Genomic DNA, 14,697 nt, shown 5'->3' with positions numbered 1-14,697 from the left:
GTAATTCATCATGCAGTGACTGCTGCCCTAAGCCACATGACCCTCCATTTCTTCCATCCCATCAGAAATCTAGCTCAGGGGCCCATTTCATGCAGCAGTCCAGTACGGATTTAGGGTGACTCTGCTCTCATCACATTTCTTGGAACCCCATCCTGAACTCATCTTACCTGATATGATTTCTTGGCTCACTTGTCCCTTAAGCTTGGTGATGAGCCAGTCTACTTCTTCAAGAACTTTCTCAGCCTGACTCAGAGCAACCAACTGTGAAAGAAAAGAAATGTCTGGCCTAGCTTACTGCACACAGCTGCTGGAGTAATACAGTAACCATGGCCACTATAATTTACTCTTCACATGGAGTCCAATGGAAGGAATGACAAGGCTATTTTCTATGGCTCGGGGATCTGGACTTACACAGACAGTGGGAGCAGCTGTCCTCAAATTCACCATTGCAAAGTGGTTTGTTTTCTCCACCTCTATGTCCTGGGGAAGGAAAGAGAGGTGAGACACTGGTAGTAAGGCTGTTCCCCTGAGCTCCATCCCCATGCGGTATGTTTGTTGTGCTGAAGGCTTACTGCAGTACCTCATCTATGTCTCCGAGCTCCCCATGGATATCCTGGGACAAGTCACGCAGCAGGGAGACAGGACTCTTATACAAAACATGGAGGCTGAAGAGCAAGTTCATCACGCCCTTACAAAATGAGGCATCCTCTAGAAGTAGGAAGAACAGGAAGTTAAAAGGTAAGTTATGACCCAGACAGGTCCTTTGGTGGGGACGTGGAGGGGGTGCTAACCAGAACACACAGCTTGTTGTGTCCTGGGCACAACATCCCAGTATTGCACAAACTCCAGGCACGGTAACTCCCACAGTGTGCACTTTTATCCACGTAACAACCCAAAGAAAGCAGATGTTTTTCATTGTCAGTCAGTCACTATCATCCAAATCAAAAAATAAAACACTACCAGCACCCTAGAAAGCCCCTTCCTGCCCTGCTTCTCCCACCAAGGGAAATTGGTACCCTGACTTCTAACATCACAGATTAGTTCTGTCTGATTGTGAACTATCCAAATGGAATCATACAGTGAGGATTCTGCGTCTGGCTTGTCTTGCTCAACATGTTTATGAGATTTCTCTATGTTGTTGTACCTAGGTACAGTTTGTTTATTCCCATTACTGTACAGTATTCTATCATGTGAGTATATCACATCTTATTTATCCATTCTGCTATTGAACATTTGGGGTTTCCCATCGAGTTTTTTGGCTATTAGAATAGTGCTGCTATGAGAATTCTTCGATGTGTTTCTGTTGGGAGTACAACTGTTAGGTCATAGGCCTATGTTGAGTTTTAGCAATTAGATACTGCCGCACAATTTTCCAGAGTGGTTACCCCAGCAGTGCTCTACAGTCTCGCCAACACTCAGTACTCGTACTGTGTATCTTTTTCATTTTGGTTGTTCTGGTGAATGTGTAATAGGGAATATCACCAGAATGTGTGATGGTGAATATCTCTTTGTTTCTAAATGCCATTTGGTGAGGATGATTTTTAACGGAGTCTAAAAGGAAACATGGTAGGAACCTTACCCAGGCTGTTTTCCTTGCAAATCTTAGATGTCCAGGATAACATCTGCAAAAACTGAATTGAAGGTGATTTAGATATTAAAGAAACATGCCAAAAGACAGATCTAGGTGCTGTCAGAATAGAAGAGCCCTCGACCTTTCCAAGTTTAAGCAAATCACCTGCCAAAACATGTTCCTGGAGCTAAAGTGGTAATCACTAGGAACAGCTTCAAAGTCAGTCCAGGGTTATGAGAACAATTACTGTACTCTTCCACAGCATATGATTTAATTCTCAACCTCAGTACCCTTATTAAGGGCCAAAGGTCCTGAGGTCTGGGTCCTTATCACCTAAGCTTCCTTTGCCCCTACCACCATGGCCTATGTATGGCTAAAGCTCTGTGTTCTCCTTCCTCTGCCCCACACTCTCCACACATGAGGATATCAGCCTAATGGAGAGGTGTGGGAGTGTAAGATCTTGGCCATAAAGACAGCAAAATTAGCTTTTGGGAGCCAAGAGGCCAAATGAGAGAAAAAGAGAAACAGAAGAGGCAAAAACTAGACAGGATGTTCAAACAGAGTCAACCTTCTGCTTCAGCAGTTCTTTGGAATAGGCTTTCAGCTATAAAGGTACTGAAATGCAGTTATACTTCAGTGCAAAGTGACTAACAAGAGATCAGTTGGGAAAAAAGGTAAATTAAGAGGCTAACTGACAGCTCTCTATAAAGTGATATAAAAGATCTCCAGGAAAACAAAATATGCAAGCTGCAGAATAAGCTTTTATGTGAAGAATAGGGTTAGGAATAAGGATCTATATTCACATTTGCTAGTATAGGAATAAAGGAATTCTTGAAAGATACATAAGAAACTAAAAAAAAGTGGTTACTTATTTGGGGAGGGGGATCTGAGGAGATATAGGACATGGATAGGAGGGAGACCATTTACTATACATCTTTTTATAATTTCTGGTTTTCAAATCATATGACTTTATTACCTATTCAAAATTAAATTTAAAAAGTTTTTTTTTTTTTTTTAAAGACACTATTTGAAATTATTGGAGGGAGGGAGGCTAAAAGTAAATGAAAAGTTTTTCCAGTATTAGCCTTTCCAAATCCATTTATTTTCCTCCAAACGTCCCCCAGCCCCAATTCTCTCATGCCGTTCCTGTGCTTCGTTCCCAGTCCTTGCTCCCTGCAGCAAAAGTAACAGTATGAAGGAATGAAGCTGAAAGCAAAGTGGGGAAGGGTTGTTTGGTGCTAGGATGGAGTGAGTAAAAAAAGGGATTTTCTTTGTGCAGCCAGAAATTAGGACAACAGGAAAATCAAGTCTGCCTTCCAACACTTAAACACCATAACGTTTCCTGGCTGCAGTCTTCCAAATCTAACTCTTCCCAAGACGAGGGCGCACACAAGCAGCCTCGTCTTCCCCAAGATCAGGAGGCAGGTGTGGTAGGAGCACACAGCCCTGGGCTCCCAGGGATGCTCTTGATCATTCCAGAAGAAAAGGACTCCTGAAGGGAACAGATTGACAAAAAGGGGGCCTTCTCTTACTCATCCGTGTGTGTAAACGCCCATGTGGGTGCCCAACCTTACATGTGTGCACACACCTACACACACATGTATCACCTATCTTGGCAGAGTTGTTTCTGCTCTGGAGCTGTGGTCACTTTGCAACGTCAGCATTCTTTGCTGAATCGCCCCTGCTCCCCATCTCGGTAACAGGTAATCTTGCTGAGAGAGTCTTATGCTCAATGTGTCAGCTGCCTTCTTCATCATTAACATTCTATGCTTGTCCATACTTTCCCCTTAGAAAAGGAGGGAAGCACCCAAAGTGAGGAAGAACACAGATGAACAAGGCTGGAGACAGCAAAGACAAAATGAAGATTTTCTTCTGTAGTGTTTACTGTTTACCCTTGATAGTGGCCAAACAGAAGCATTATGTTTTTATCCTATAATGGATGCACAGAAGTATGACATGACAGAAACACTACATATGAAAGAATACAACTTATGGGTCTGATCTTGACTCAGGAGGATAAGTAAATATATTATTTTAAATAAACTACACTTCAAGGAGACATTCAGACATATACTTTTAAGATGCACTAATCTTTGCTTTCTGATTGATGCTAAATGGGGTAGAATGAGTGGTACCAGTACCTGCTGGGAGGAGGGCTCCAGCAGCTTGGACAAGCTGGAGAGAACACTGATTACAAGAAGGGCTTCTTTGCTATTGAAGTCTTCCTCTTGGCTGCTTAGCAAATTCAACAAGCACCGCTGATAAAGGAAAGTGTACACAGAAACATTAGCAGGAAGAAGAGATTCCTAAGGCAGGGAAAGAAAGAACTCAAACGCTGCCAAAATTATAAAAGGATAACATCTGAAAATGAATCTGGACTGAACAGTTGTTTCTTAACCTGCTTTAGACCAGAAACCTCTCTGAGGATTCTCTTGGCTTTTGTTCCTCCAACCCACCCCCCTTTGACAAATGCACATTAGGAATGAACCATGCACCCTGTTTTTGGTGGCTCCCAACACCCTGGAGCCCTCCTACTGATGTCAGGTTCAGACCACCCCAACACCCCAGCATTCCCTATTCATCTTCCCTGATTTACTCTTCTCACCACTGAAATATTGTACATTTTATTATTTGACAGTCTCTCCCCCCTACAATGTAAGCTCCACGAAGATGGCGATTTCTGTCTCCTTTGTTCCCTGCTAAATCTTCAGCACCTACAGCAGTCCCTAGCACATAGCAGAAACTTTAAAATTATTTGTCAAATAAAACAAATTCTCTGTGATAGAAGACGCTGCTATTTTGACAACTATTGATTAGAAATGATAGGCTCCACTGTTTAGTCTTTTAAGCAATCTAACAGACAAAACCAAATTATACTGTGGACTCAAAAATAAAAACAAACTCCTGGCTCTCTCCTTATGTCAACTTTTTAAGTCAATCTGTGGTCTCAGAGGCAATGAGTTCTTCAGGTTGGAGTGGCTTAACACAAATCCTCCTTTGAATCCTTCTAAATGCGTTACTTCCTATTCTAACAGCTGTATCCTGTTGCTTGGGTGATGACCCAGAAAAAAGATTCCTGCCCTCCTTGCTCACCGTCTGCCCAGTCTCACCAGCTGCCCCTGTAGACACCCACTTTGCAAGGAGCCTCAGGCAAGAAGAGCAGCTTCCCAAGGTGTCTCACCTGAAACTGCCGGGTCTGGAATGTCGCTCTTTGAGTGACACTAACTTCTGCCTCTTCTCCCTCGTTATCTGTGACGTCTAGGAAAGGAAAAGAACGCCATAGTTTTTTTTATGGATTCATGCTTTTTTGGCCTTTTAATGGCTAAAATTTTATAAAACCGCAATGTCTGGAGGCAGATTTAAATGAATTTGTAAAATTCTGCAATTTCTTAATACTATATTCCATTTTTTGGCCACTATTTGTGGTTAAATGTAGTCCAGTAAGGACTGATTCTAAATCCACTAGATGTCACCCCTTTGCAACATTAGGACTGTTCTCAGGTGTCCCCTGGTAGGTTAACAAACAGAACAAAGAGGTCTGGTAAAGAAGGAGAAATCCAGACGAAGCCAATTTATCAATATTCAAATACCTACCCAGAGCCCTGAGAAACTGCCGAATCCTGGGCTGATAGAACTGCTGCACCACATCGAAGATCTTCTGCAAACCCTCCAAGCACAGCAGTGAGATGCTCTTCCCTTTCTCTTTTTTCCCTGACTCTTCCACTGAAGTAGGAATTGAAGTATATCTCCATAGCAAGACCCTGAAGATGAGAAAAGTGATTTTAGTTTTAAAGTCAGGTTCATTGAGGTACATTTTTTTTACCTGCCCATTTTCCCTACTCCCCAGCCCCTGGTAACTACGGATCTATTTTTGTCTCTATACATTTGCCTATCCTAAATACCTCATATAAATGGTCCTTTTGTGTCTGGCTTATTTCACAGCATGTTTTCAAGGTTCATCCGTGTCATAGCATGTATCAGAACTTTCTCTTCATGACTGAATAATATTCCACTGCACACACACACTCTTTTGTTTATCCATTCATCTGCTGATGGGACACGTGGATTGTTTCCATCTTTTGACTATTATAAATAACGCTGCTATGAACACTGGTGTACGATCATCTGTTTCAGTCCCTGCTTTCAAGTCTTTTATGGGAATTCTAGGTTTCACCTTTTGAGGAACCACCAAACTGTTTTTCACAGCAGCAGTACCAGTTTACATTCCCACCAGCAACAGAAGAGTATTCCCATTTCTCCATGTCCTTGCCAATACTTGTTATTTTCTGATCACAGTTGTCCTGGTGGGTGTGAAGTTGTATCTCATTGTGGTTGTGATTTGCATTTCCCTAATGACTAATGATGTTGAGCATCTTTTCAAGTGCTTACTGACCATCTGTATATAATCTTTGGAGAAATGTCTATTCAAGTCCTTTGCCCATTTTTTAAGTGGGCTGTCTTTTTATTGATGAATTGTAGGAGCTCTTTGTATATGCTGGGTATTAAGGTGTTATCTGATATATGGTTTCCAAATTTTTTCTCCCATGCTCTAGGTTGTTTTTTCACTTTCTTGGTAATGTCCCTTGATGCACCAAAGTCTTTTTAATATTGATCAAGTCCAACTTACCTATTTTTTTCTTTGATCACTCATACTTTTAGTCACATCTACAAACTCATCACTAAAAATAAGGTCCTAAAGCTTTATCCCTATGACTTCTTAAAGAGTTTTATGGTTTTAGCTCTTATAAGTTTGTTTTCTTAGTAAGTTTTGATAGTTCTTTATATACTTGGGTTACCAGTCTTTCATCAGATATGTGTTTTGCAAGTATTTTCTCCTCATCTGTCACTTGTCTTTTCATTATCTGAAGGGTATTTTTCAAAGAGCAGTTTTAAATATTTTCTTTATGGATTGTGCTTTTGGTGTTATATCTAAAAATATCTTTGTCTAACACAAGATCCCCAAAATTTTCCTTATGTCTTTTTCTTAAAGTTTTATAGGTTAGGTTTTCCATTTCCATCTATAATCCATTTTGAGATTTTTTTTTTGTATATTGTGCAAGGAATGCTGATGGGGTTCTTTGTTATCACATATGAAGGTCCAATTGTTCCAGAATCATTTACTGAAGAATTCACTTTATCCACTGAATTACCTTGGTGCCTTCGTAAAAAAACAAAAGACAAAAAAACCCTATTTGTGTGGGTCTATTTCTGATCTATTTATTCTGTTCCACTGATTTCACCAATACCACACTGTCTTAAATACAACAGCTACATAGCAAGGTTTGAAATCATGAAGTGTGGGTCCTCTTTGTTCTTTTGCTTCGAACTTGCTTTTAGCTATTCTAGGTCCTTTGCTCTTCCACATAACTTTTAGAATCAGCTTGTCCATTTCTACAAACACGTATATTAGAATTTGGACTTGGATTGTGCTGAATCTATGTGATCAGTTTGGGAAGGATCCACATCTTGACACTATGGAGCCCCTTCAGTCAGTCAACACTGTGTGTCCTCCCGTTTATCTGAGTCTTCTGTGATTTCTTCTCATTAATGTTTTATAGTTTTCATCATAGAAATCTGGTACATGGATGTGAGATTTACCCCTAAGTGGTTCATGTTTTCTGGTGCTACTGTTTTTAAATCTCAACTTCTACCTGTTCGCTGCCAGTATATATATATATATAATATACATATATATATATATATATATATAAATACAACCGATTTTTTAATATTAACTTTGTATCCTGCAACCTTGCTAAACTTACTTAACAGATCGAGTAGTTTTTTTTTAATTCTTTGGCCTTTTTTTTCATAGACGGTCATATTATCTGTGAATAAAGACAGTTTTATTCTGTTAAGGGTGATGGAAAAATTTGGAAATCGATAATGAATGGTGCTGGTTATGCAACGTGAAGAACAATGCCACAGAAGTGTCCACGGGAAGAATGTTGAAATGGTAAATGTTTTGGTACATACATATTTACCACACACATAAAAAAAGTTTGATTTCTGTCCTTCCAATCTGAATGTCTTTAATTTTGTTTACCTGCCTTACCGCACTGGCGAGGACTTCCAGCACCATGCTGAATAGTGTCGGAGAGGGCACGGGGGTGGGGGAAAAGCATTCAGTATTTCAGCCTTAAGTATGGGTTCAACTGTAGGTTTTCTTGTAGATCTCCTTTATTAGTTTGAGAAAGTTCTCTTTTATTCCTGGTTTGTTAAGACTTTTTATCACAAATGTTAAATTCTGATTTTCTGCATCTTTTGAGAAGATCATATAGTTTTTCTCATCTAGTCTGTTGATACGATGAATTCCATTGACTGACTTACAAGTTTGGAGCCAACCTTGCATTTCTATGAAAAATCCCACTTAATCATGATCTATTACCGTTTTCATAAATTTTTAGACTAAATTTGCTAGTATTTTTTTTTTTAAAGTTAAGCTGGGGCCTGCTCACTCCCTTACTCCCTTGGCATATGTGCCTACAAGAGAAGAGGAAGTGGGGGACCTCGCTCAAATACAATCATCCTTTCAGCAGGTTCTGGATTTGAGTGTCCACCACTAACACAGCTAATAATCAAATGGCATTTTTTATTCTAAAAAAAAAGTATTGAAAAAATTTTTTTGGCCAGTATTTTTTGTTTCTATGTTCATGAGGAAAACTGCTTTGTAGTTTTTTTATAATGTCTTTGTCTGGGTTTGATATTAGGGTAATGCTGGCCTCATGAGTTAGGATGTGTTCCCTCTTCTACTTTCTGGAAGAGTTGACAGAGAACTGGTATTACTTCTTTAAATGTTTGGTAGAATTCATCAGTGAAGACACCTAGGTCCAGAGTTTCCTCAAAGGGAAAATTTGAATCATGAACTCAATTTCTTTAATAGAAACAGGATTACTCAGGTTGCCTATTTCTTCTTGAGTGAGCTTTTAAAAAATTTTATCAGCTGAGAAACATCCATTTATCAAATTTACTGGCATAAAGTTATTTATAAGAGTTCATTATTATCAATTTTTTAAATGTCTTTAAGATCAGTGGTGATGTCTCTACTCCCTCATTCCTGGTATTTGTAATTTATGTCTTCTCTTTTTCATGATCAGTCTGGCTAAGATTTATTAAATTTATTGATCTTCTCAAAGAACTAGCTTTTGGTCTCATTCATTTTCTTTACTGTTTTCCTATTTTCATTGATTTCTGCTTTTTCTTTACTATTTATTTCCTTTTGCTTATTTTTACTTTAATTTGCTCTTCTTTTTCTAAATTCTTAAGGTTTGGCAGCTTAGATAATTGATTTGAGATCTTTGTTCTTCATTATAATCAGTGAATACTATAAATTTCTATTTTTTATTTTTCTATCTAAACACTTCTTTAGCTGGACCGTACAGATTTTATCATTTTTATTCTGTTCAAGATATTTTCTAATTTATCCTGTGACTTTTTTTTTTTTTTGACCTATGGGTTATTCAGAAGTGTATTGTTTAATTTCCAAATATTTGGGTATTGTCTAGATAACTTTGTTACTGCTTTCTTCTTAAATTCTGTTACGGTCAGAGAATATACTGCTGTTTATCCTTTTAATTTGTTGAGTTTGTTTTATGGCCCAGAATATGGTTGTTTTGGTGAATGTACCATGTCTATTTTGAAACTGTTTTGAAACGTCAATTAAGCTGGGTGATAGTGTTGTTCAGGTCTTCTATCTCTTTCCTTATTTTCTGTCTACTAGTTCTATTGATAAGGAGCCCTGGTAGCACAATAGTGACCATATTTTTACACAAATAACGTGAGTGTTATATATTTTTTGCCAACACTGCCCCTCCCCACAAAGTATTTTCATAAGCATGCTATGCTTATTTTTTTTTTACAGCAACATGTAAAAAATATTAGCATAGTGTACTAAAGAAAGTAAATCGGGGGGGAGCACGTGGCAAAAAAACATATAACACGGGTTATTTGCTTAAAAATATGGTTCTCTGCCAACTGAAAGGTCGGTGGTTCGAACCCACTAGCAGCTCCACGGGAGAAAAAAACCTAGCAATCTGCACCTGTGAAGATCACAGCTTATGAAACTTTATGGAAGCAGTTCTACTCTGTCATATAGGATTGCTGAGTCAGAACTGACTGGAGGGCCCACAACAAGTTCTACTGATCACTGAGAGAGGAGTACTATCTCCAATTAAAACTGTGGATTTGTCTATTTCTCCTTTCAGTTCTATTAGTTTTTGCTTCAAGGATTTTGAAGGGGCACGCACATTTAGGATTGTTACATCTGCTCAATGAATCATATAATAATTATACAATATCCTTCTTTATTCCTGGAAAAAATAATAACATTTTATATGTGACTAAACAACCCACATCAAAGCAGGACCACAGAGGAGACCCAATATTAGTGACTATACCTTCACTCTTAGTGCATGCCTCAACTGCCTCTATCCCCAGCCCCGATTTCCTCTCTTGAGGAACCTACAACAAGCAGAACGGTTTCTGAGGGTTGGAGCGGCTTACCGTGTTATGTCACAGAGGTTCTGAAAGACCTTGTCTGGGTTCTGGCCGTCAGGGCCACTGACGTGCCCTGTTTCCTTTAGCTGCTGCACCTTCTGCAGAGCCACACTCACCGTGTAGCGCATAAATTCATTGCTGGACCTCAGGACAGACAGGCTCTCTTCGTGGCTTGGGGTACTATCCCTAGACCGAAAAAGAGATTTCCTTATTGCTATTGGGATCTGGAGTTAGGCTTTTTAAAAGACTTCAGAGTTATCCGCAACCAGCAAACTCTGAAGAGCAGTCTCTCTAGCCAGCCCATGCCAGGGTCACTGCCGTGGCCACCCTTCTATCATCATCCTCCCCAGTGTTGCCTCAGTTTCTCCTCTTCCACTCTATCCTTTGAGTTTGATAAAAATTAAATATCAGTCTTAGTCTTTCTCTAGTTGTTGTTTTTTTTTTGTTCCTTTGTTTTTTTAGTTTAGCACTTTTCTTTCTTCCCTTTTTATCTGTTACTGTGTTCATGCGACGTTAAGTAGATTTTCTTACAATACCTTGTTGGAATTCTTCACTATCTGTCATTCATTAGTCTATTGTTTCTGATTTTCTCTTTAATAATTTGAGATACTAGTTTAAAATGCCTATCTAGGATTTTCCAGCTTTCATTTCAAGGAAACGACAAAACTTCTGCTTGGCTATGAATCCAAATTAGGTAATACAAGTGAACCTGTGTAGAAGTCCTTTAAGTAATATACTAGAATCTTACCTGAAAAGCGCGGTAAGAAGATCAGACACAAATTTCATAGACAAAAGACTATCATTTGTTTTGCTGGCCATTTTGGTTTTGCCTTTACTAGCTTTTTCTTTAAGGACGTCAGAGAGTTTCTTGTAACACATAAACAAGCTTAGAACTTCCTCAAACTTATTCTTACTGTGTAAAAGGAAAGAGACCATGAAGGGCAAGCATCAGCATATCCTGGTTTACTGTGACATACAGTAATAAGAACATTACGATGCTTCTTGAGATGTCATAGCTTCAGCACAAACAACATTAACAAATGGATCTTCATTAACATACCGATCTATCTGGGTTATTTTTTCCCCCTCCCTTATTTATACCAGTCATTGCAGAACACTATCAACCAAAATCTCTCCATTAAAACTAGGACTTCTTCAGTTCAGAGTCTGGGGAATTTTTAATAAAAGCCTGCTGGAGGCTAAACACTCACAGGTCTACTTGACATATACTTTTGTGTTCACTGGTGGAGAGAAAACAGTCTAGTCTCAGACCAGATGTCCATCTAAGAAATAATGTCCTGGTCTGTGCTCTGTTCAGAATATTGCTAGAGTTAAAAAAAAAAAAAAAAACCCAAACATAAAATGGAATAGTCATTACACCAAAAATGGAGTCACAGCAATACCTTACCTGAAATTACTTATGGAAAAATTATATTCTATTAAAGTCTCATAAACTCCCATCACAAGAAGAGCACAGAGATTATTTCTGATGCCAGTATCGGTAGTCTGAGAAAAATCTGATGATTTATCCTAAAAGACATGAGGAAAAAATTAATAAGCTACCAAAAACTTCTGTTATTCAGTGTAGCTGAGGACCTAGCAATTACCAGTTCAAAGTCTTCTAGCTCACTCTTAATCATTCTATTAGTGATAGAGTCCAGCATATCATTTAGGTCTTGGTAGAATCCCTCTTCTTCCTCCTCCTCTTCTTCCTGCTGTAGAGGCATCACTCTCCTCTTATACCACGCCAAACAGTGCTGAATACAACACAGCAGGTGAGCCTGCAGAAGAAAACAATGCAGTGTTCTCCACTGTTAAGGGATAACCTATGAAGCTGTTCATAACCAGCAAATTCTTGTCTATAAAGCTAAAGTAAGCTATTCATTAGCATCATAAACGCAATCTGAATGAATAAAACTGGGAAAAATTAACTGAACTAACAGAGGTATTGTTTTCTGAACCTCTCCCAAGGAGAAGCGGCCTTACAAACAGCTGACACCTCAGACTGCAACATCAGATGTGCTCTCTCTGGTCTGGTACAAACAGCCCTGGAGCCAGATTGTGGAGTTATATCCTTTCTAGTTCCTTTGAGTCTCAGAGGCCATTCTAAAGATAGCGGTTTATATCAAGGGAATTCTGGGAGACCAGCACATTGACTTCTTAGATCTAAGCCGAAGACATCTTATGGCATAGAAGGCACATGTGAAGGCAGGATATGACAACTGAAAGGTTCCTCACTTCCCTTGTCATGAGTTCTAAGTCATTTGAGGTAGAGAGTTTCAGTTTTCATCCTCTCCCTATTGTCTCTTTCTGAGGTTAGATAATCAGAAAAGAAAACTACCCCATGCTATCTTCTATAAAGGTTCAGCAAGTGCCAATACTAACCCAGCCTGAACCATATACTCCCCCTCCAGACTGATGAAGCAGGTTCCCTGGGTTCGTTTGCTCCTAGATGACATTGCTCCCTCCTTGTAAAGCATATTTATTTAGTACATACATTCAAAGATCTATAAATGAGATAAATGATGCTCTTTGGGGGAAGTGGTGGATGCCTTGATTTTTTAAAGTGCTGATGTGGAGATATCCATAGACCCAAGGTGGTGATGGGCCTGGAAAGATAGGCAGGGAAGATTTCAGAGCGAAAATACATGGGTAGTATCAGAAAGACAGCTTCATAGGGAAAAGGTATCTCTTCTGAAGATCAACCCTATCCTTAACAGGAAAACTAACGGTTACAGCAGGGAAGAGTCTCACCAGTGGTTCCTGTAGAAAGCTCTGGTCTCCTTGGGCCACAAGACAAGCTTCTAGTTTCAGAGGAGGCAGCAGATCAGGTTTCGGCTCATAGAACTGTTTTAACTGTGTATCATAAAGATAGAAGACACCATGGTCCATGAATGCTTTTCATGGTTCTTATATGTTTGAGAATTACCTTGGACCACTGAAGCTTATGGTATGTTAAAAAGAGGAAGAGATCGCTAAAATGTTCTGGTTCTACTCTTTGATTTTATAGAGGAGAAAACTGAGGCCAAGAGAAGTTAATTAGTTGCCCAGGTTACTCAGGACATTTGTGGAAGGCCACTAAAGAACCCAGCTCTTCTTACTTTTTAATCCATTGCTCTTGGCATGAAGGTTTTCATGTTAGTGCCCAGCATTACAGCACACTGGTTAAGCTTGGGTTCCTGAGTCAGAACGGCCTGAGCTCAGACCCCAGCTCTGGCACTTATTAACTGTGCAACCTTGGGCAAATTAAATTACTTAACTTCTCAAAGCCTTAAAATATAAATCTGAAAAATGGACATAGCAGTTGTTATTTCACAGGGTTTCTGTGAGGATTAAATGAGATGATCCACATAAGGGCTTCCTTACACTGTGACACAATGCTTGGCCCTCAGTAAGTGCTAAACATTAGCTATTACTGTTATTACTAGTAGTGATAATAGCATCTTGAAATATAAAAAAGATTCAAATACCATACAATGGAATATTATTCAGCCATAACCAAAAAAAGAATGAAGTTCTCATACATGCTACAACATGGATGAACCTTAGAAGTATGTGTTAAAAGACAGACGCCAGTCAGACAAAAAACCACGTACAACTCCATTTATATGAAATGTCACAAATAGTCAAATAAATAGTGACAGAAAGTAGATTAGTGGTTGCTTAGGGCTGGGTGGGGATCCGGGGCAGATGGGGGACTAGGGCATGATAGCTAAATGGCATGGGTCTCTTTCTGAGGTGACAAAATGTTCTAAGACTGACTGTGGTGATGGCTGCATCATTCTGTGAATATACTACACACCACGGAGCTGGACGCTTGGAGTGGATGAGCTGCAACATATGTGAATTATATCTTGATAAAGCTGTTACCAAAAAAAAGAAAAAAAAGATTCAAATAAATGCTTAATGAATAAATGTTGGGTGTAAAAGGTCTGATTCGCACCACATATTCTCCATCTGAATTCTTCTAATTCTGATTCCTTTGAAGTATTTCACAATTTAAAAACATTATTTTAAAACTGAAAAATACAGAAAATAACAGACACAGGGGTGTCTGTTACCCAGATTTAACAAATGTCCGTAATTTGCTTCAGATCTCTCTCTTCCTCTTTTTTCTTCCAGAAATAAAACATAACAGATACAGCTTCTGACAGCCCTTCTACAAATCGTTCTTCAAAATATCCTTTTGACTTAGGATACAGACTGCCAGCTCAGAGGTGACTGTTAGATGATGGCGATACGGCAGATAGGTAAGCGGTGGCTAAAATACAACCACCCAGGCGTGCTCACGGTATACACTGTACAAGTTGGGAGTTACTGTTTTTTATTTTGAAAAGTCTGCGGATCAGTTACCGCTCAATACCTCACTGTTTTCCCTTTATCCTTAAAGACATATTTTACCTGTGAGAGCAGCGTCTGCATGACTGAATTAGACAGCTGGGAGTTCCTTCGAAGGACATCATAGAACCCCTAAGAGGAATCAAATAGAAAACAAATAAGCTCTTTAATAGAGATATCAGTGTTTTGGACAATCATAACTTTAAAAAACACTGTATTTCTTTACCCTATTTTCAGTTCTTTGGAAAAAAAAAAACAACAGACTATATTTGCTAGAAGGAAAAACAATTTAG

General features: G+C 39.0%; 1 protein-coding gene across 4 annotated transcripts in view; it reads right to left on the bottom strand.

The window, feature by feature from the left end:
- Positions 1–14,697, bottom strand: part of FANCI (FA complementation group I) — a 96,098-nt gene that overhangs the window by 10,158 nt on the left and 71,243 nt on the right. For 3 of the 4 annotated variants that reach the window (XM_064267117.1, XM_023553031.2, XM_064267118.1), the window contains 13 exons: positions 14,468–14,536; positions 12,821–12,922; positions 11,674–11,847; positions 11,475–11,596; positions 10,815–10,979; positions 10,073–10,252; positions 5,165–5,331; positions 4,752–4,828; positions 3,712–3,828; positions 1,580–1,631; positions 581–708; positions 412–480; positions 168–261 (listed from right to left, as the gene is read on the bottom strand). In XM_064267117.1, coding sequence (XP_064123187.1) covers positions 168–261; positions 412–480; positions 581–708; positions 1,580–1,631; positions 3,712–3,828; positions 4,752–4,828; positions 5,165–5,331; positions 10,073–10,252; positions 10,815–10,979; positions 11,475–11,596; positions 11,674–11,847; positions 12,821–12,922; positions 14,468–14,536 — 1,516 coding nt within the window. The remainder of the gene's footprint in view (positions 1–167; positions 262–411; positions 481–580; positions 709–1,579; positions 1,632–3,711; positions 3,829–4,751; positions 4,829–5,164; positions 5,332–10,072; positions 10,253–10,814; positions 10,980–11,474; positions 11,597–11,673; positions 11,848–12,820; positions 12,923–14,467; positions 14,537–14,697) is intronic. The other variant, XM_064267119.1, reaches the window with a different exon arrangement.

Source organism: Loxodonta africana, chromosome 13 (genome assembly GCF_030014295.1).
Source record: "Loxodonta africana isolate mLoxAfr1 chromosome 13, mLoxAfr1.hap2, whole genome shotgun sequence".
Classification (NCBI taxonomy): Eukaryota; Metazoa; Chordata; class Mammalia; order Proboscidea; family Elephantidae; genus Loxodonta; species Loxodonta africana.
This window is presented reverse-complemented; position numbering and strand designations above follow the sequence as displayed.